The 22,741-nt window shown below is 39.1% G+C and overlaps 1 protein-coding gene across 2 annotated transcripts in view; it reads right to left on the bottom strand.

The window, feature by feature from the left end:
• Positions 1-22,734, bottom strand: part of atg3 (autophagy related 3) — a 31,274-nt gene extending 8,540 nt beyond the window's left edge. The window contains exons 1-7 of one of the 2 annotated variants that reach the window (XM_052013932.1): positions 22,420-22,734; positions 13,628-13,669; positions 11,476-11,525; positions 8,524-8,594; positions 8,158-8,265; positions 6,509-6,646; positions 2,826-2,863 (exon numbers count right to left, since the gene is read on the bottom strand). In XM_052013932.1, the coding sequence (XP_051869892.1) occupies positions 2,826-2,863; positions 6,509-6,646; positions 8,158-8,265; positions 8,524-8,594; positions 11,476-11,525; positions 13,628-13,669; positions 22,420-22,491 (519 nt within the window). In that variant the 5' untranslated portion in view covers positions 22,492-22,734. The remainder of the gene's footprint in view (positions 1-2,825; positions 2,864-6,508; positions 6,647-8,157; positions 8,266-8,523; positions 8,595-11,475; positions 11,526-13,627; positions 13,670-22,419) is intronic. The other variant, XM_052013933.1, reaches the window with a different exon arrangement.
• Positions 22,735-22,741: the final 7 nt, after the last annotated feature.

The following is a 22,741-nucleotide window of genomic DNA, read 5'->3' as shown; positions in this document are numbered from 1 at the left end:
GTGGAACCTTTATATGCCCTTTCATAAGCAGGAAAGTTTAGCTGCCCTAACTCTCATTTTACAAGGCAAAGCAGTTGACTACAATACTACTGAAAAACAGCCAATTTGATGTCAATTTATTGGAAACCGGTATGTTAAAGGCAGGAGCTAAATGAACCTAAAAACTAATCTGAAGATACACCAGGCATTAATTAGAAGTAGTCTGGGATAATGGATTTCTGTGTTTCTGATCACTCGTGTTCATTAATTGTAAGTCATTTAAAAATCTATCACATTTGCCAAGCTATATATTTAAGTATTTATAAGAAAATTAAAATGTCAGTAAATCAACAAAAAGCCAAAGAACAAAAAAAAACCTTTACGTTTCTGCACTGGACTGCATTTTCTGAAGGCCTGCCAGCATTTACAGGCTTTTCTCATGAGAATACAAGCAAACAGGTACTCTTGCTCCTCACAGCCCTCTACATATCTCAGCATCCCAGCAGAACCTCCCAGCCCTTCAATCTGCAAATAGCCCTCGCTACTGTGATTATGGCTGGGCTCACGTGTTGCCACACTGACAACAGGAACTGTTCAGCAGCTATGCTTTACGTGGCTTCGGACACCTTCGAGATTGTAGCAAAGTTCACCCTTTGATTGATATTGTTTCTATTTTTAAATATCAATTTTTATTAGCAGCTGGTTTGTGCTCTCAGTGGTCTAGACAAAGAAGGCAGCCCTGGTGACAGCTACTTCTTTGCCACTACACCAACAACCTAGCCTAAGTAAGGACAACAAATAAAGTTTTAACTGATAGCATTGTTGATTGTTTGAACATTTATGCAAGACTAACCTATGCATCTAAACGGAGCTAAAATTTAAAAATTATAATTACTATTCTGACATTTATCAGTAGAAATTTTAAGTCTGGTAGAGCTGTTGGAAAGGGGGGAAGCAAAAAGGAACATACAGCATTATTGGAGTGTCAGCACCCTGCCAATGGAACAGCTGGGGCTCAAAGCCAGCAAGCCCAAGGGCAGCGACTTGATAACTGACAAGGTCATTTAAGAGGCAAAGGCAACCACGTGATCAGAAAGGCCCTGCTCTGCACATGGCCTCACCAATCAGAAACCTGTGCTCAGCAACATGTTGAAAAAACCAGTGTACCCCCAAAAGCATGCCCTGACAAGCTCAGGTTACAGAGTACTGGTTATCAGAATTGATAGTATGGCAAGAAACATTCTTCCAAGACAATATCCTCAAACAAATGTGATATTTGTTAGGTCTTTTAAGATAACAGAGGCATTAGAATCTGTCAGATTGTTTATTAGAGCTATACATAACTATTGAGGACTGAGGGCACGAGAAAACAATATACAAAAGCAAAAATCTGTAAAAATTGAGCAAACAGTTAAGATTTTATTTTGTATTGGCAACTTAAATTGATGATTACAAGTATTAAAAGGCAGTAAGTTTAACTGGGACTGGTGATATTGGCCATTGCAATCCTCGCTTTGTGGATCAGAAAAAAAAACAATCCCAGCTTTTTCTTAAACTAATTACATCATTCAGTACATATTTACCAATATTGACTATGCTATTAACTGAATTTATGATACCATAGTTGAGCAAGGGAGGAAGTTAAGAACAATAGTTTAACTGGATTTTCATGCTGTACTCTATTAATTGGAAAAAGTATTTTAGGTTGGAATCTGCTGGCAAATGGCTATAATTCCAGACCTCAAGCATCAGGAAGTTCAGCATCCTGCAGAAAACACAGGTTTGAATCATGCTGGCCCAACTTTGTCCCATTGACAATTTCATGGCTGAACTTTGTCACTGGACTCCTCACACTTGAACATGAAGCAACTCCCTGGCAGCTGTACTCAAGCATCTGCCCCATGAATGTGGATGAACACCAAAGCCATTTATTTAACTAAACAGGAGTAGCTGCAAGAAAGTGTATGGTGATTTACATGTTTTTAATTAATTGCATCTGACAATGCTTCAATTCGGTAAAAACCACAGGCATATTCGAAAGTATTCAAACACCAGATTTCAGTCAGCAATATCTAGTGGTGCCATTTTACCAGCTGTCAGTTTGTTTCAGCCACTTCATAGCAGAAGCTTGTTCTGGCCTACCCTCACCACCAGCCCAGGTCATGACATTAACATGATCAAGGCAGATTTGGACAGCAAATTCATGGGGGATCTAATAAAGGCAGCCCATAGTTGGTATATGGCAGCGGCATCCAGCGAGCTTACCGCTGGCAGCAAGTTTGGGCCATATTCTGGATGTTGCCGACTATTAACTGAAGTATAAAATTTGTTTTAATACGTACACTGTAAAATATAGCAGAATGTGTAAAATATGGTTTCAAACTAACAAAGCAGACTATTTAATACTATAATCAGCATTTGTGAAAAGACTTAATGTGTCCTTCAGCTTCAGAGTAAAAAAGCATTAGTTTTTTTTAGTTAATACAGGGTATTCTGTGGATGCTAAATTCAAGTTGCATTGGGGACAAAGTAGCAGTGGAGAACTTCTTGTCTTTGTGCCTACCATATTAGAAACAGCATCAAGGTGAACAGGTGGCAGGGATACTTAAGGCAATCCACACAATTTACTTCCCCATCATCTGCTGCTTACTTGTCTTTTCTTTGATGTGCTCTATCAAATTGACCCATTATGCTTTGGTACTGTTTAGAAAATCTTTAAGATGTTTTAAGATTTTTCTATTAAACACTCAAGGTAAACTAATACATTTTATACATTAAACAGAAAATTATTGACACGAACAAATCAAAAAATACATAGTTTTCTAATCTAGCAGTTTGCAACTTACATCATCTGCTTCTTCTAACAACCCACTTTCTTCATAGGCTGCAAGATAGGAAATATTTAAAAACTAAATATATAATCACATTAATACATTGCCAAGTTGTTACGTGTAGTAGCTTTGTTTACAAAATGCCATTAGATTTTGAAATGCAATAACGAGAGGTACGTCCTAACCTATCTCCAATATTCAACAACATAGTGTAATTCCAAATATTTTAAATCTGTTGATTCACTTATGGAATAAAATTGACTGTCATTGATTCCTCAAGGTGTTAAGCAATGCACAAACTATAGATTGTAAATAGCCAGTCCGTTTCTTTCTGCACTTAGATTATGCAAGGCAACAAGGAGAAGCAAAACTGAAATGGCGACATAGGGATGAAGAATAGAATTCAATGATGATAATCAGTCCAGTCAAGTGCCACCCATACATTTGATGGATAAAAGTCAACAGTGTTTTTAAAAATAAAATTCAGCTAAATGTGGATGCCTTTAGATCTTTCAGGTAGTGGAACGTGGCTGTTACATTCAGGACCCTACATTAACGACCTAGAATACAAGGTCAAATCCTTTAATTTGGATAGTTAAATAAATCTGGAATAAAAATCTAGTATCAGTCCATAAAAACTTCTATATTGTCAAAACAAAATATCTGATTTGCTAATGTCCTTTAGTGTGAGAAATCTGCCATTATTACTCCATTTGACCTATATGTGACTCCAGACTCTCAGCAATCTGGTTGACTCTGAACTGAACTCAGAAATAGCTAACAAGTCACTCAGGGCCAACATCCTAGCAGGAACTTTGCTGGTGCTGTTGGGGAATGCTTAAACTGAGTTAGCAGGGGAATAGGGTTCAGAGTAGATGTTCAGATGGGGAGGTACAGTCACTAGAGAAAAAGTTAGTAAATCCAGCAGGCAGAGCAGGCAGGTAAATGTACACAAGAGAAATACAAAGCTAAATTGCATCTAGTTTAATGCAAGGAGTCTAACCAGTATCGTAGATGAACTTAAAGCTGTAATTAGCACGTGGATCTAATTTTGTTGTCATCACTGAGACGTGGTTGAAAGACAGACAGAACTGGTAATTCCATATCTTGGTGCAAAGAATTTTCAGGTGAGGTGGAGGGGGATATGAAGGAGGCAGCATTGCACCATTAGTCAAGGAATGTACACCTTCACTATTGAAAGAAGATATCCTAGAAGGTTCCTCAAAGGCAGACATTTGGATAGAAATCAGGAACAAAAAGGGTCTCATCATTTTGCCTGGGGTGTATTATCGATCTCCTAACAAATCATCAGGTGATAGAGGAACAGGTATGTATGGAAACAGCAGAGAGATGCAACAAAAATAGGGTTTAGTACCAGGGACTTCTGTTTCCCAAATACTAACTGGGATTGCATTAGCAAAAAAAAAGGCGACAGTATTCGAGGTGTGTCCAAGAGAGCTTTGACACAGTATGTAGACAGACCAACATGGGAGGGAGCATTACTGATTTACCTTGGGGAATGTAGCCAGTCAAGTGGAGGGAGTGTCAGTGGGGGGGCATTTTGGACCAAGTGACCATTACACCATATATTTCAAAGTGGTTATGGAAAAAGAGATGGACTAGGAATAAAGGTCTTAAAATGGGAAAAGAGATTTTATAAAAATAAGACAGACTAGGAGCATCTACTTGCAAGCACATCTACAACTGCAGTGGGAAAGCATCTAAAGGAGAAAGTGTTCTGGGCCAACATGTTCCCGTAAGGGTGAAAGCAAAAGGGATTAAAAAGTACAGGGAACTCTGGATGTCAAAGGATATCTGGGGTTGGATAAAGAGACAAAAAAAGGAATCATTTAGGGGGTATAGAAAACTAAAGATAGGGGAGGACCATCAAGAGTATAAATTGCAGGGAGGCACTTAAAAATGAAATTAGGAAGGCAAGAAGGGGTCACAAAATATCAATGGCAGACAGGATTAAGGTTACCTTAAGGGCAAAATAACCAGGGAAAGTAGTGCAGAAGCAATCTGTGGGTGGAGCTAGAAGGTATAGGTCCGAAAGGAATGCTTTTCATCGGTATTCACAAAGGAAATGGATTTTGTAGTTGGAGGATTTAGCAAATGGGAAGGTGAAAGTCTAGTGCAAGCTTCCACAGAGGAGGTACTTGGTGCATTAGTAGTCTTAAAGTTGGACATATCCACAGGGCCAGATTAAATTTATCCCAAGTGGCTATGGGAGGCAAGGGAACAGATTGCTGGGGCACTAGTTAAGACTTTTAAATCTTCACTGGCCACAAGCAAGGTACCAGACAACTGGAAGATGGCAAATGTGGTCCCCCTTTTCAAAAAGAGCAGCAGGGAAAAGCCTGGTAATGACAGATCTGAGCCCAACATCAGTAGGGAAGTAACTGGAAAAAAGATGAGGGGCAGGATTAATGATCATTTGGAAAGGGATTAATGGAGATATCCAACTTGTGTAGGGCCGATCCTGTCTGACCAATCTGACTGAATTTTTTTTGTTGGTAATAAACTGTAGGAAAGAAGCAATAGCGCTGGAGAAAGTGCAGAAAAGTTTACCAAGATGTTGCCAGGAAAGAAGCACTTCAATTAAGAGGAGAAACTGGGTAGGCTACGTCAATTTTCCCCCAGAGTGGAGAAGGTTGAGGGGACGTGAAGCATGGAACAGTACAGCATAGGAACAGGCCCTTCAGCCCACTGTGTCTGTGCTGACCATGACGCCAAATTAAACTAATCCTATTTGCCTGCACTTGGTCCATATCCCTCCATCCCCTGCCTGTTTATAGGTCTAAATGCCTCTACAATGTCACTATTGTATCCGCTTCAACCACCTCTCCAGCAGAGATGATTCAGGTATATAAAAGGGGCATAGATAGGATAGCCTACAGGAAACTTTCTACCAGAGGTGGATAAAACTTGAGGACATAGATGTAGGGCAAGGGGGAAAAGACTTAGAGGAGATCTAAGGGGTATCTTTTTCACCAAGAGTGACCAGTACCTGGAATACACTGCCTGAGAAAGAGTGATGGAAGCAGAGTTGCTGACAGCAGTTAAGAAACATCTACATGAGCACTTGAATCACCAAGGCGTAGAAGGCGATGGGCTAAGTACTGGAAGATGGGATTAATACAGATGTGTGCCCACTGGGCAGTGTGGAAGTGGTGGGACGAATGGCCCATTTCCATGTTGTATGACTCCAAAAGGCCCAAGACTTAACTCCATACCTACCCAGTTAAATGAACATAGTTGTGAACCTACCACATAATTTGGATTCTCATGATTGTTTTTAAGAACTCTTAGCATCTCACAGTTGACTCCTAGATGCAGCTATGCACTTATGGAATATGAGATTGATAGCTGTTTATATGGACTTCCACAAGGCATCTGGTAAAGTTCCAAAAACAACTTAATGAAAATTGAAGCTTACAAATTAATGTCCAAATTTGATTTGGCAGTGGAAGGAAGAAGAGATAATGGGTCTGTACTCCAAAAAGGAAGTAATTAGTGGTATTCTATGAGGTGGCATCTTTAGTATTCATTATATTTATTAATGACAGCTTGTTAACTTAGTATAATTCTATTCCTTCAAGTCTGACAATAAATATTCATGGTAGAGAACATAAATAAGAAAAAACCGAGAGTGGGTAAAAATGTGCTAAGTGAATTTGAGTGTATTTGTAGTTAACCTTCCATGTCAGCTGCTTCTCCTTCATCGTCATCGTCATCATTATCATCCATGCAAGTAGTGCTGCTTCCTATACACTTTGAGTCGTCTTTGCTTTCTAAAGTAATTTCCGTAACAGATTCTGTTAATCCAGCGACACCTGCCAATGGAAAGAAATAAAAGTAAGGAAAGAAAGTCAATTTTGGTTCTTATTTCTTAAAATTTTCTAGCTTCTGGAAAGATTCCAGCAGATTGGAAACCACAAATGTAATGCCATTATTCAAGAAAGGAGGGAGAATAAAAGCAAGAAACTGTAGGCTAGTCATCCTAACATCTATCATTGCAGGATGCCATTAAGTTTGTAATACCAGGAAATTTAAACAATTATAATGCAAGCAAAGTAAATATGGTTTAATGAAAGCAAAATACATTGTTTGACAATTTTATTACAGTTTTTTTTTTGAGGATGTAACTAGCAGGTTAGAGAAAGGGAAACCAGTAGATGAACTGAATTTGGATTTCCAAAAGGCACAAGATGGAAAAGACAAAGATAAGGGCTCAACATATTGAGGGTAACATATTGGCACAGAAAGAGGATTATCTAACAAACGGAGTCTGGATAAATGGGTAATTTTTAGATTGGCAGATATCTAAAGGGGTGCCATATGGAGCAGTGCTGAGGCTTTGACCATTGACAATCTGTATTTATAACTTATTGGAAGGTAAGAGTACATTGTCACAACAGTTGCCGATAATGCAGAGACAGGAAAACAAGTTGTGAGGAGGTCACAAGAAACTGCAAAAGGCATAAAAATAGCTAACATGAATGAACAAAAATTTGACAGATGGAGTATAATGTGGAGAAATGAGAGATTATCCATTCTCATAGAAAATTTTAAAACTTCGTATTTTTATTTTATAGTATTTAAAAAGGTATTTAAAATTATTTTTAATGTTTATTTAAATTATTTTAAACTACTTTGAAACATACTTCTGGGGAAATCCAGCAGTAGGAGGAATAGCTACAAAACCTGTAAGACAGAGGTAAGGAATTTCTCCAAGAGGTTATGAATCTTTGGAATTCGCTATTGCAGGCACTTGTGGACACAGACCCATTGAAGAGATCGAGAAGGAAAATATTTGCAATATAGGAAGTGGAGGGTTATGGAGGACAAGCATAAAGTGGGGTTCAGGCCAAGGTTAGATCAGCCGTTAAATAAATTAATAAATAGAGCAGGCTTGAGGGCCTAGTCGTGTTCCTATTTCTTGTATGTTATTAATATTAGTCACTAAAAAGTGAACAATTCAACAGATAACAAATGTCTGACCTAGCAGGCAGTTAAGAAAAATAGGTGGAGGGGAGTGATTAGAATCTCTTCTGCAATTTAGTTACACGCTCCTCTATTCATCCTTAATCATTTATTTTGTTCACTTCATTCAGTCTGACAAGTTCAGCAAATTGCCACACTCAAATTAAGCAAGCACTGTACTGACACATTCTGCAGTGCTACAACTACCACCTGCAAATGAAATCCAACAGTATGAAGGTGTTGTCATATTTATGTTCTAAATCTAATAATTCAAATAGTGAATTAATCAGACTTCAAGCCCAAGAATAAAAAGTGTCAAGAGAGTAATTCCTCCAAAAACTGCTATTTCCTCTAGCAATACCTGAATTGTGGTACGTGTCTACCCATCCGCCATCACCATCATCTTCTTCAATGACTGCCTCAAATTCATCGGAGTACTCCATCTGTTTGCAGCGCTTATAGCAGGGAACTGAAGGAAGTGAAAGAGAAACTCTTAGCAAAATACTACAACTAGCAGTATTATTTAACAATATACATCACCCATTTTAAAAAGTTTGTAATTCAGCAATATTAGTGCTTTAAGAGTGCTTGGTAAGTGAACAATGTAACTTGAAATATTTGGAACCAAACATGATGTTCGGTGAAGTTATAACTTACAAGAAGAGTTCAAAATGATGTATTATGACCAAGTTAAAAAAGTAACAAATTCTGCAAGAAAAACTCCTACCATTCCTAGTCAGCAGAAATTGCTTTTCCTTGGGCAAGTAGGCTTTGACTTTGGGATCCTCTCCTGTTCCCCTGAAAATACAAGATCAATTTATCTGTGTATTACTATTTGTAATTTGTGACAGTATGCATTAACAGCATCTCAGGTTAATTTAAAACAAATACTACATTTCAGCTGTCATTATGCCAACAACCTCTACTGCAAATTACAAGGGCCCACTTGGTCAGCAGAATTGGTGCCCCCTCAGACAGGAGTGGCTGAATCTTGGTCAGACCTTTGGAAAGCTCAACTCTGGAAGGTGGCCTAAGTGGCTGTTGGCTGTGAAACTACTTGGAATTTTCACAATTATAATTGGACATGCCATTCAATCGATAACAAGGAGGGTGTCAGAGTAAATGAACAAGAGATATAAACAGGTTGTTAGAGATTCTAAATGCATGCAAAGAGTGGGTGGGGGGAGGGGGGGGTGGGTGTGGGGAGAGTAGGAAAGAATAGTAGAGAAGCAGCAAAAAAGCCAAAAGGTAGCCTCAGTAAAGGAAGATGTAATTGATGCAGAGGTGATACCAGAGGACTGGAAAACTGCAAATGTTACATCCTTGTTCAAAGAAAGATCTAGAGATAAACTCACTAACTACATTCAGTTTAACCTCAGTGGTGGTGATGATTCAGGAGGCCATGAACAGGGACAGCAGTCTATTGAATAAATATGGATTGATTAGAGAAAGCCAGTATCTTAAAGGCAAATCCTGCCTTACCAACTTGAAGTTTGTTTTGACAAGGTACATACAAGAGTGAAGGAGGAAATGTGGTTAGTGTTATAAAGGTGCCACAAAAGTTTTCAAAGTTGAAGGCCATGGTATAAAAAGGGGCTGTAGTAGCATCGATAGAATAGATGGAATCAGTACTAGAACCACTGCTTTTCTTAATATTACATGAATGAATTGGATGCAAATATGCAAGCCCTGATTTCCAAGTTTCCAGATGACAGAAAACTTAGGGGTGCAGTGAATCGTAAGGAGGAAACTAATTGACTTCAAGGAAACAAACAGGCAGAATGTGAGATGGTTCTTGTTGGAGCAGAGGAGGTTGGGAAGATAAAGGTGTTTAAAAATCATGAAGTGTATATACAGGGTCACTGTTTTCATTGGCAGACAAGCCAGAAATGGGGGATACAGAATGAAGTTGATTGGCAGAAGACTCAAAAGTGACATGAGGATTTTCATTTTTTAAAAAAAATGGAAGAGGTTAGAGTCTGGAATGCACTACCAATGTACTAGTGGAGGCAGACTCAATTGTAGCCCTCAAGAGGGAGCCATCTAACTGAAAGGGGGGAAGAAAAAAAATGAGGGCTGTGGAGAGAGAGAGCGCGCAATGAAGTAGGACAAACCGTCTTATCCTTCCATATAGCAAGTACAGACACCAATGGCCTCTTTGCATACTGTAATCCTACTGTAATTCACAGCAGCACAAGAAAACAAGCAGCAAAAGTAAATATATGCCTCTTAAAAGCAGAAAGAGGAGAGATTATGTTGAGGAGTAAAGAAGTGGCTGATCATTTAAAGAAACCTTATTGAATCTGTCTGCACTGCATAAGACAAAGAATATATTGTAAATTGTGGGAAACAAGGGTGTAATGAGCAAAAAACAATGATTCTTACAATATTAATAAAGAGAAAGCTCAGGAAAAGACAACCAGAAGCCAACAATCCTTTAGACCAGATGTTCTACATCCCAAGATTCTAAGAGATAGAATTACCGGACGCATTAGAGTAACCTTCCAACATTCCCTAGACTCTGGAATACTTTTGCTTCGTAAAAGAGAGGAGGGAGAAAATACTGTAGACTAATTTGCTTGGCAACAAGTACCATGACAATGCTGAATTCATAAATAGTAAAGAGTTCTTAGAAAGTCATGATAATGCAAAGTCAACATGGTTTTGTGAAAGGAAAATTATGTTTCACTAATTTAAAGATTTCTTTTTAAAAAAATATATCACTAAATGCGTGAATAAAGAGCCATTGTATATCATTCCTTTTTGAAAATCCAGAAAAGGTGCTAGATAAAAGGTCATTAAATATAACAAGAACTCCAAAAGCTGGAGGAAATATAGTAATGGATAAAGGATTGGCTGAAGAGCATAAAACCAAGTATGAATAAATGAGTAATTTGCAGGTTAGCACGCTGTTACTGAGGAGGTGCCACAAGAATTACTGTTGGTCGTCAGCTATACGCAATCTATATTAATGGCTTATATGAAAATCAGGAATGCACAGTATCTAATTTTGCTGACAATACAAAGTTAGGCAGGGAAGTTATCTGTGAGTAGGATGCAAGGAGTCTGCAAAGGATTATGGACAATTTAGTGAATAAGCAATAAAGAAGAGAAAATGAGGAAGCCATTCCATTTGTAGAAGTAAAAGCAAAACCGGATGTATTTTTTCTTACATAACAAGAAACTCAAATACTGGCATAAAGGGATCATAGCATGTTGGTGCATGACATATAAAATATTAAAGCTACAGGAGCACTGGAGAAGGTGCAAAAAAAGATTTCCTTGAATGATAACTCAACTGAATGACAAAACTATCAGAAAAGACTAAACAGGCTTTTTCTCAAGTAAATGACCTCTAACAATAAATTCAGAGGAAATTTTCTTATTCAAATGGTGATTAGAGTCATGAACAACTTTTACAAAGGATAATTGAGGTGGCTAGCACAGATGCATTAAGAGGAGTTGATTAAAATAGAGAGAGAGAAAGGGAAAAGATTGATGGGTTAGTTAGGAGGGTGGTGGGAGAAGGTTTACATGGAGCATAAACACTGGCATGAAACTGTTGGGCCAGTTTCCATGCTGCAATACTATCCATATCTAAAATAATTCTACTAAAAATAAATGTAAATTTCAATTCCCAATTATTAATGCAATTTTTCTCAATCAATTATTCACTTACCATTGCCAAGTGGGACAATGATGGACCAGGTGGTCTCCTGCCACCACAAACTGCAAAAACAGAATGAGGATACTGACTAAATTACAAATAAAGAACAGAAAATGGAGATACTCAGCAAATCTGGCAGCATTTGTGAAAATGACTATCTTGTTTACTTCACTGGAATAAGCTGTGTTTTGATTTGTCAGAGTTCTGTGAATGCTGTAAATGTGTTTAAAGGTATTATAGCCAACTGAAATGTGTAATTTTTAAGGACATAGTTATTGGTTTACAGACACATGAATTTAGTATAGGATACATCTGTTTAATAGAAAATATGCAAGAACATTGACAAATGCTGCCCGCCAATCACATACACAACCATCTTTGAATGGTGTGCAAGAGTATATAAACCTATATGATGTTATCATAACAAAAATGTGGTTGTTAACATACAAATGTATCGACTATAAATATGCAAAATGTTGCCTGCATCAGTGCAAGCTATGTATGTACTAAATTTTATTAAACACTTTTCTGCAGCCATATTTAAGAGTCAAACAAAAAATGTTCAATAAACAAAATTTTCCCCTATATAAAACTAGACTGCAAAGATCTGTTTCTTAAGATCCTAATCAGGCAAAGTTATTTGCTTGTGCCTGCAATCATTTCTGGGTGAAGTCACACTAAGCTTGAACTGAACCAAGCAATTTCCTGCACCGCCTACACTTCCCCGATCTCCTGAACTTTTGCCAACATCAGACACATGTAGCCATCTCCTGCCAGGCTCTTCTGCTGCTGGGTCTCCTGGATTCCCAGCACATTGATCTCTCTCCTGGCATGTTATCATAGTGATCAGATCTTGCAAGTCACTCAAGTAAACTTGTGAGCCATCTCCCTTTTCCCTGTAGCCATAGTGTTTTCCATAGCATCTGTAACATGTGTTGCTGCTACATGGATTATCATTCTAAGGCACTATGCTTTCTCTGAATGTGGCTAATAAACATGTTACACAAGATGCGCTAAATTCAGAGAAATCCTGTTACCCACATATCCTGTTTTGGTGCTTGTTTCTGGTTGTAAGCCTCCTTAATGCTGGTTCATATTTGATATTGGCTCCAGAATTTTTGTACAAGGAACCCAATTTGATGTTACCCAACATACACCAAATATTTTTGCAGACCAACAACAGGTTCAATCCAAATTTCTTTCAAGAATGATTCAAAATATAATCCAGGAGACTTTGAATCAGATTATTGAATTAGAAGAAATTTAATTCAGCTCTAGCAATCAGATGTATTTTGTGTTGATTGACTGAATGCACTGAGATTATTAAAATGAAAGGGGATTGTTAAAGGAAGATTAACTTTGATCAAACCAAACAGCCTCTAGCATCCTATTAACAGCATGAAGCAGCATTCAATACAAAAAATGGATAATGACAATATTTTGGCAAATTACCCAAGCATCCAGTATGAAATATATTATTCTGCATCATTTTAAAAGGGGGTTAGTCTTCTGAAGAAACAGACCACTTTGCTCAAATGATCCATGCTGCTAGTGTTGTTCCAAAGGAGTCTCCTTCCAACTTTCATTAACTAACTTTATCTTTATATCGTCCTATTCCTTTCTTACTCAAGTGGTTATGCAGCTTAACCTTTAGTACCTATGTGACACATCCCAAAAATCTCTATTACACCTTTGAATGAAGTTTCTTTTCTACACTGACATTAAACTAACTGATAGTTCCCTAGAGATCAAGCTCCATTTTAAAATATTGCATTTTTAAGCACTATTCTCTTTTCTAATGTTTTATTATAAGTATTATTTACATAAAAACGTTACATCAAAAGATTATTTTAGATACAAGGCTTGGTCAAAGAATACTTGAAATTGGCTTAGATTAAGGTAGCTTAAGACATAGCTGAATAAAGGACTACTCCATGCCTACCTTCTGCTGATAAATTTAACATCCTTTCCAGTATTACAAGTTTTTGGATACCAAAGAAGAGATTTATGATGTGCACTTACAGCAAAACCAAACAACTTTCTATCAACCTTGACTCAGGATCTCCAATACTCAGTTTGTTCATTATTATGCATTTGCACTACTATCCTGGGCAAATCATCCACCCAAATCAAATCCATGAATTAGCATAAAAAAAGAACTCACCTCCTCCGGGGTTATTACTCCAGTTTCTTTAAATTTTGACTCCTACATTGAGAAAAGGGAATGAGAATACACATTAATGATAGGGAATGAAAGATCTTTTCATTAATTAAGCCATTCTTCCACCAGCACTATGGGTAACAAGAGATAGTTCTAGCTTCATTGCCTTTAATAGAACAAACAAAATTACATCCAGAGGTGTAATTAGCACCTGAGCCTCCACGGCCCTGTTGGGCAAAGATTCATTACCTTCTGGATGCAGGAGGTTATTATTACTATGCTGAATAGCCAACCCTCACTTTAAGACTGCAACCCCTGGTTCTGAACACCCCAGCCAAGGGAAACATCAACTCTGTAAAATCCCATCAAGCCCGCTTCTCTCCCTCCCCCCCCCCCCCCACCACCAAGGATTGTCTATTTCAATATCACTACTCATTCTTCGAAACACTAGATAGTGCAGGCCCATTCGGCTTACATCTTCTCAAACAACAAATCTACCAGGAATTAATCTGATAAACTTTTGCTACACTCTCTCTAATCTTTCTTCATGAGGAGACCAGATCAATACATAATATTCTGGATGCAGTCTTTTCAACTGGAGAACAATGTCTCTGCTCCTTTACACAAATCTTGCAATAAAGGCAAAATACTGTTGTGCCTTCCTGATTGCCTACTGTACCTGAATATTAACCTTCAGGCAATATTAACCTGAAGTCAAGGACACAATGATGCAGCACAGATACCAGTCATTTGGCCCACTGTTTGTGACAGTTCCTTAAAAGAGCCATTTGATTAATCTATTCCCCTACTCTTCCTCTATTGTGTTTCAATCTTTTCCTTGAAGTATTTTCCCCAATTCTCTTCTGAAAATTATTTATTCTTTCTTCCAACCTTTCTGGCAGTATATTCCAAATCACAACAAAAACAAAGCCATGTCACCTCTGGTTAACTTAATGTGAGAGGAAAGGACCAGCCTAGTACAATACAGAAGATAGACCTATATGAAAGGCAAGTATGAAAAGAAAAAGCTCAGACAACTCAAAATAAATATTATACCTTAAAGTAATAGTTGCTGTATTCTACTAAACCACAATCTTGAAATCTTGAAATATTCTAATCTTATACCAGAACCGTATTAAGAAGAAATTGAAAAGGTTGCAGAAAACCCACGATCACAATCACAAATAATTTTCAATTCACAAAACTGTGGTTAGAATGAGATTCTTTTTAAAAGAAATCTGAGTTGATATTAAAACATAATTTTCAGGAAGTTGCTGAAAACACGACTGCTTATCTAAGACCGTCATGTTGCTGAGTAAGCAAGTCATTCTGTGATCCTAAAAATACAGGACAACTGATGAATAAGCGGAGAGTTTCCTCAATTTGACATGCCATTAATTTGTCAGACTAACTGAAAAACTGTCATCATGCGAGCCAGAGTCAGAGAAGTCTAGCCCCGAACTTGAACATTTTACTGTGCTTAGCTTTCCTCAGGCAGAAAGCTAGCAATTTTTGGTCTGACAGAGCAGCTGATATGCCTTCAGGAAATCTGAATGTGACCTTGAGACAAGGATTTTAGTTTTGTAGCAGTTTTACTTTCACAAAATTTGGCGGAGTACATGCAACTTATTATTGTGAGAGTAGGCGACTTGCCCGATATTCCAGTAATAGAACAGTACAGAACAGGCCCTTCAGCCCACAATGTTGTGCCAACATAGCTATTCCCTCCTACCTACAGAATTCCCATATCCCTCTATTTTCCTCTCATCTTGTGCCCATCCAAGCTCCTCTTAAAAGCCCCCAATGAATTTGCCTCCACCACCTTAAATGCATGCCCTCTGGTATTGGATCGCTCAATAATAGGAAAAAGATCTGCTACCTGCTCACCCATCTTCAGCATTTGTCAAGTTTCCAGAATATAGGAATGCTTACATTCATGTTATTTTGGGGTTAAATGCATTTTTGAGTAAAGGTGACATGGAGTAGAGTTTAAGAAAGTAGATTTTTCAGTAGGGAAAATACTGGAGAAAATTCTGAGGGAAGAGGATCAAACATTCAGAAAGGCAGGGAGTAATTGCAGACAGAAAACATGTTTTGATTGAAGTTTTTAAAGAGGTAACAAAGTACTGATAATGGCAGGGCAATAAATGTAATTTACATGGACTTCAGTAAGGCCTTTGATAACCTCCCGCATGGGAGACTGGATCACAAGGTTAGGGCCCATGGGATCCAGGGCAAATTGGCAAACTGGACCCCAAACTGGCTTGGCAAAAGGAGAATATAGGGTGACAGTAGAGGGCTTGTTTTTGTGATTGGATGCTGCTGAGTAGTGGTATCCCACAAGGATCGATGCTGGGACCCTTATTGTTTGTAATATATATGAATGACTTGGATGTGGATGCAAGTTCATGGAGGAGACAAAGTTGATAGTGTGGAAGGTAGGCATGGGCTGCAGTGAGATAGCAATATGTTGGTGAAAAGGCCTGAAAAACAGATGGAGTTTAATCCAGACAAATGCAAGGTGATGCATTTTGGGAGTACTAATGAGATTAGGGCATACACCATGAATGGTAAGGTTCTAAGAAGCACTGATGAACAGAGAGACCTTGGAGTGCAAGTCCATAAAGCCTTGAAGGTTGCAACACAGGTAGATAATGTGGTAAGGAAGGCATATGGGATACTGGCCTCCATTACTCAGGGCATTGAATATAGAGTATGCAGGTTATGCTACAACTTTGTAAAACCTAAGTCAGACCTCAGTTGGAGTACTGCATGCAGTTCTCGTCACCATGTTATAGGAAGGATGTTATATTACTGGAGAGGGTGCAGAGAAGATTCACCAGGATGTTGCCTGGGATGGAGCAGTTTGTGTATGGAGAGATTGGAGAAGCTTGGCCTGTTCTCCCTGGAGCAAAGGAGAAGTATACAAAATAGAGGTATATAAAATTATGAGGGGTATAGATAGGGTAGAGTGGAGGGAATGTTTTCCCTCATCAGGGGTGAATACCACTAGAGAACATAGATTTAGGGCAAGGGCAAAGAGATTTAGAAGGGGTACGTGGAGGATGTTCTTCACCCAGAGAGTAGTAAGTATCTGGAATGCACTGCCTGAGAGTGGTTGAAGTTAGGTGACTGACAGCATTTAAGTGTGTAGATGAACACTTAAATCGCTTAGGTTTAGAAAACTATGGACCAGGTACTGGGAGATGGGATTAATATAGATGGGCGCTCATTGGTTGGTATGGAAAAGTTGGGCCAAATGACCTGTCTCCATGCTGTATGATTCTATGCCTGACTCTTCTATTCTGACATTTTTGCCATGTAATGCTTCTGTACTTACTAGGGAACAGACTGGGGCTAGGAAGGTGCCACTGCTGGATTAGTACTGGTGGCACTGCAGTGGAAAAAGCTTAACTAGTCTGCATAAGGTAACCTGTTCTGAGGTGAGGAACCAGATTAATTAAGCATGCAGAAAAGTAGCTAATTACCCTTAGAAACTCACCTAGATCATAACTGCACAAAGACACTAGTGAGTATGAACTGTCAAAGACTGATATACACACTTTGAGACTACAAAAGCAGAGAACAGATACGATACAATCCAAACTAAGTTTATCTTTTATCTTTGCATGGTAAGAATGAGCTAGAGTAACAAATAAGTGAATAGGTGATTAGGTTGCCTCAAATTGATCAACATGATGTCCAGACTGTCCAATCCCAATGACCTTGTGCGTCAAAAAAAAAAGATGTGTTCAAAATTGAAAAGCCCACCACATCAAATTTTAAAGAATAGGCAATGAATTTAAAAAGTGCATGATATCTTCAGCTACAAAACAGATAAATAGATGTGCATTTTTTCTTATTTCATTGATAAAACAAAGGATTATTTCTTGAAACTCAGATTATTCCATACTAAAACAAAACACAAAATAAAACATCACCTATGTGTTTCTGTATGCTTTCCACAGGAAAGCAAAATAATTGCACATTGTTCCTTTGTATTTTATTACCTGGCCTGTGCTAATTTTCACTTTACCTCAAACTTATCCCTTGCTGTTGTCAGTGAGGAATCATATCACTAATCCTGTGGCATTCATGAAAAGTGTGGTGAAAAGTGATGGAGCAGGAAGAATCAAGTAATTGAAAACACCAAGCCCATGAAGGAATATCTGGAAATAGGGATATTTGCCATTAAGAGGTCAAGAGTAGCAATACATTTTGAAAAATGCACAAAACCAAAAGAACTGCACAGCTTTGATGGAGGCCTTCTGTGACCTGGCAACCATTTGTGCAAATAGAAAGCAATGCAGCTCCATGATAACAATATTATTCATCTAAAACACAGCACTGATCCTGGTCCTACCCAGCACTCTAAGTGCTTCATTTAGAAGCTCTGACGCTTTGCAGGAGCTTTGAATGGATGCAGAGGAGAGTCAAATATGGGAGTGAGCCAAGCAAGCTCACATCCAACAGATCAGATTAAAGTTCTGCCAACTACCACATCTAGTTGTGAATGGTACTGGACAATTAAACAGCTAATGAGAGAGGAGGGGGCTCCAAGAACATCACCTTCCCCATTGACAGCAAGGCCAACACACAGGTGCTAACGAAAAAGCTTAAGTATTTGCAGCCACCTTCAGCCAGAAGTACCAAATAGATAATCAATTTTGGCTTTATCCTGAGATCCCAACCATCACAGAAGATAGTCTCCAGCCAATTCACTTCATTCACTCCATATAATTTCAGGGAATGGCTTAGCCTGCAGATGCAGCAGAGGCTAGAGGACCAAACAACATCCCAGCTGGAGTGTTGAACACTCAAGCTCCAGAACTAGCTGTACCTCTACCCACACTGTTGCTGTATAGTTATAATACTGGCATCTGACCATTGCCCAGCTACATGCCAATCACAAAAAGGACAAATCCAATCTAGCTAATTACTACCTAGTCCATACTCAATCATCTCAAAATGATGAAAGTTGTCTTTGCCAGTGCTATCAATTGCAGCAATTACTCGCCAATAATCTATTCATTAATATGTTGTTTGAGTTTGCCGAGCCCACTCAGTTCCAGACCTCATAACACCTTTGGTCCAAACATGGAGCAGAGATCCAAATTCCAGAGATGAAGAGCAAAAGTAACTGCCCTTGACTTCAAGGCAGCATTTGACCAAGTGTTGCATCATGGTATCCTGGTAAAATTGAAGTCAATGGGCATCAAATGGAAAACAACTCCAATGGTTGGAGGCATACCTCAAAGAAAAAAAAAGTTGTTGGAGGTTAATCATCTCAGCTGCAGGGCAACAATGCAGGGAGTTCTTCAGGCTCAACCACCTTCAGCTGCTTCATCTATGAACTTCCTTCCATCACAAGGCCAGAAGTAATGATGTTCATGAAGCAAGACAGCCATGGGCTAATAAATTACTATCAACATTTGCACCACAATAACTGCAAGGCAATGACCATCTTCAGAGAGTCTAACCCCTACCCTTGATATTCAGCAGCACCATTAGTACCACCAAGTCACCCACCATCAATATCTTGGGGAGCTTGGGGGCAACACTGATTAGAAACTCAAATGGACCAACCACAAATCTTATGACAACAAGTGCAGGTCAGATGGTGACTGACTCACTTCCTGACATCCCAAGGCCTTTCCACCATCTGAGGCATGTAAGGGGCAATAATGAAATACTCCATGCTCGTCGGGATGAGTACAGCTCCAGCAACTCTAAGAAGCTCAACATCATCCTGTGTGACTGCATTCCATCCACCACTTTAAACACTCAGCTGCTCCATCAATGGTGCATGATGGTCACCAAGGAAACTTTGGCAGCACCTTCCAAATGCATGATCTCTACCACACAATTCTGGGCTTTATAACTAGTGGCTTAGAGTATAAAAGCAGGGAAGATGTGCTGAATCATTACAAAATATTGGCCCAGCATCAACTGGAGTATTGTGTTCAATTCTGGTTGCCTCATTATAGGCAGGATGTAGAGGCATTGGAGAGGGTCAGATGAGATTTATGAGAATAGTTCCTGGGACAAGAGACAAAAGTTGCATGGATACATTGGAAAGACAGACTATTTGAGTGAAAAGAAAAGGCTGCGGGGTGATTATGGTTATCAAGAATTACAGCGGGATCTTGATCAGCTGGGTAAGTCAGCTGAGGAATGGCAAATGGAGCTTAATTCAGATAAGTGAGGCATTACATTTTGGGAAGACAAATGAGGGTAGGACTTTCACAGTGAATGGTAGGGCCCTGGGGAGTGTTGTACTCCTGGGTCCCTCTGTTCTACAAGTACATGGTTCCCTGAAAGTGGTGTCCCAGGTAGACAGGGTGGAGAAAAAGGCATTTGGCACGCTGGCCTTCATCAGTCAGGGCACAGAATATAGAAGTGGGATGTTATGTTGCTGTTGTACAAGATGTTAGTGAGGCTGCATTTGGAATACTGTGTTCAGTTTTGGTCACTCTGCTAAAGGAAAGATGCCATTAACCTGGATAGAGTGCAGAAAAGATTTGAGGATGTTGCCAAGACTCATGGGACTGAGTTACAGAGAGAGATCGAGCAGGCTAGGACTTTATTCATCAGAGTGTAGGAGAGTGATTTTATAGAGATGTAGAAAATCATGAGGGGCATAGATAGGGTGAATGCACAGTCTTTTTCCAAGGGTTGGGCAGAATCAAGAACAAAGGGCATAGGTTTAAGGTGAGAGGGGAGAGATTTAATAGAAACCTGAGAGGCAACTTTTTCACCCAGAGGGTGGTCCATATATGGAATGAGCTGCCAGAGGAAGTGGTTGAGGCAGGTACATTAACAACATTTAAAAGACACTTGGACAGGTACATGGATAGGAAAGGTTTAAAGCAATATGGGCCAAATACAGGCAAATGAGACCAACTTCGAAAGGCATCTTGATCGGAATGAACCACTTGGGCTGAAGGGGCTGTTTCTGTACTGTACGTCTCCATGAGGGATCTGGGCAGGGTGGACTGTGGGGGCTGTTCCCACCGATGGAAGGTTTAGGGACTAGATGCAACACATAAGAGAAAAGAGAGAAAAGAATCTATACAACACATGGCTGGAATCCGAAATGCATTGCCTGCAGGTTCCACTGTGACCTTGAAGCAGAAATATATAGAGGGGGAAAATTTGCAGTGTTACAAGGGGCTGGGGATGGAACTAATGAATTCCTCTGGTAGTGAGTTGGAGCAGACACAAAAAGCCAGATGGCCTTCTGTACTACAAAATTCAATGATTTCATAAAGGGCAGCAGATGCACAGGAAAACCATCACCTGCATATTTCCGTCTGCTTATATCACCTGCCTATCATGTAACACTATGGGAGTACCTACACCAGAAAGATTGCAGTTCAAGGTGGTATCTAATCACCATCTTCCTGAAGGCATTTATGGAAGGGTAATAAATACCAACCACATTAGTAATGCCCACTTCCCAGAAATAAAAAATTGGGAGTGTATACATGTATTTGGCATTGTACAACTTGCTTACTGTTTCTTTTACATTACAATGACTATACTTGAGGAGTACTTCATTAGCTGTAAAGTGTTTTGGATGGTTTAGGTCCTTGAAAGAAGTTATCTAAATTCAAATCTTTATATCTTTGAAGATTGCATTAATTCTTCAGATAGGATCTGTACTTTTTCTCATGCCCCTCCTTTCCCCACACAAAGGAAACAGAAATTTTAAATGTTTGTGATCGTAGATTAAAAACAAATGTTCTTTTTTCCCCAGACTAGCATACACTGCAACTAAGAATTTTCAAATAACTTTTAATTAATTTAAAATGTTATCATTTAAAATTACATTAATAGCTTAACATAAAGTTATTTTAGAGACCATATGTTTATGACACAAACTCTGATGTTGGCAGAATGTACATTTTGTATCAGTTCATAAATTAGTGACAGAGGACAGATTTTAAAAATCCATGTTTAGGCTCCTGCTCTTTATACATTAAAAGAAAATCTACAAGAGCAAAATTTTACAACTTCGGGTAAAAGAAAATTCCCAAAGGATTAAGAATTTTTACAAAACCATTGGTTATAAAAACAAGGAAAATGTTGCAAGGCTAAGGCCAAAAGACAGGGAAGAGGGTCCAATTGGTATCTCTTTCACAGAGTCAGCACAGGCACGAGTAGTTAAATAGCCTCATTCTGCACTGTATAATACCATTCTTTTAACTATAGCCTAGAAATAAAGACAATAACTTGTGCTGTTACTGGAGTGGTAATCAATTTCATACTGGGCCTGGAACTAGAATTCAAATCCTCTTCCATCTACCAGGAGCCTCCCAAAACAATCTAGGTTTTATGTAGCAGGATTCTCATCAAAAATTGTACAACGCCAAATCTTTAATTTTAATGTATTAATTTGGAAACTAATAAAAAGATTGAAAAAAAGAAAGAAAACTAAAACAGAACTGTTAAATATTGGAGCCACAAACTATAAATGTTTACCAAAAAAAATATCACGAGTCTTGGTTTGTTGAACATTCAGTGCCAGGCCAATCACATTTTGGAAGTCAAAAGAAGTCGAGACGCATTCTGCTAGCTCCTGTCATTCAGTGAGCGTTTGTTGGTCAGACATTGCCTAGTAAGTCAGAACCTTACTAATACATTGCAGTTACATCTTCTGGCTGCCGGGTCCTTCATTGCTGACAGTGAGCAAATCCTTATTGAGCCCGTTACTCAACACACGGTCAGGGGAGGGTCAGCGCTGTCACTGGCGTTATAGTAACCACAGGCCTTCACAAACAACACTCACTCACCTTAAGTACAGGCGTCAAGAACTCTGCCACGCCAAGCGCAGTGCCTTTAACAGTGTTAATGACGTTCTGCATATCGTTAGGCCGCTCGACCTGAGCGTACGGCAATCACTGCCTGCCAGCGGTTACCTGCACCCCTATCCTCTGCCGGACTCCCCGTCCCGCTCCTGCTCCACTCTCCCACCTCAACAAGTTCCGCAACCACACTCGCGCATGCGCGCACCCTCGCCTGGCAGCTTGCGCGTGACGCGGACGGGGGGAAAAAAAACCCCAGAGAAAGCGCCGCGTGCGCGTGCGCGCGCTCCCACCGCCGAACTCGTCGGGC

The sequence above is a fragment of the Pristis pectinata genome, chromosome 4 (genome assembly GCF_009764475.1).
Source record: "Pristis pectinata isolate sPriPec2 chromosome 4, sPriPec2.1.pri, whole genome shotgun sequence".
NCBI classification, from domain to species: Eukaryota; Metazoa; Chordata; class Chondrichthyes; order Rhinopristiformes; family Pristidae; genus Pristis; species Pristis pectinata.
The sequence above is the reverse complement of the archived record's forward strand: the minus strand, read 5'-3'. Positions and strand labels throughout refer to the sequence as shown.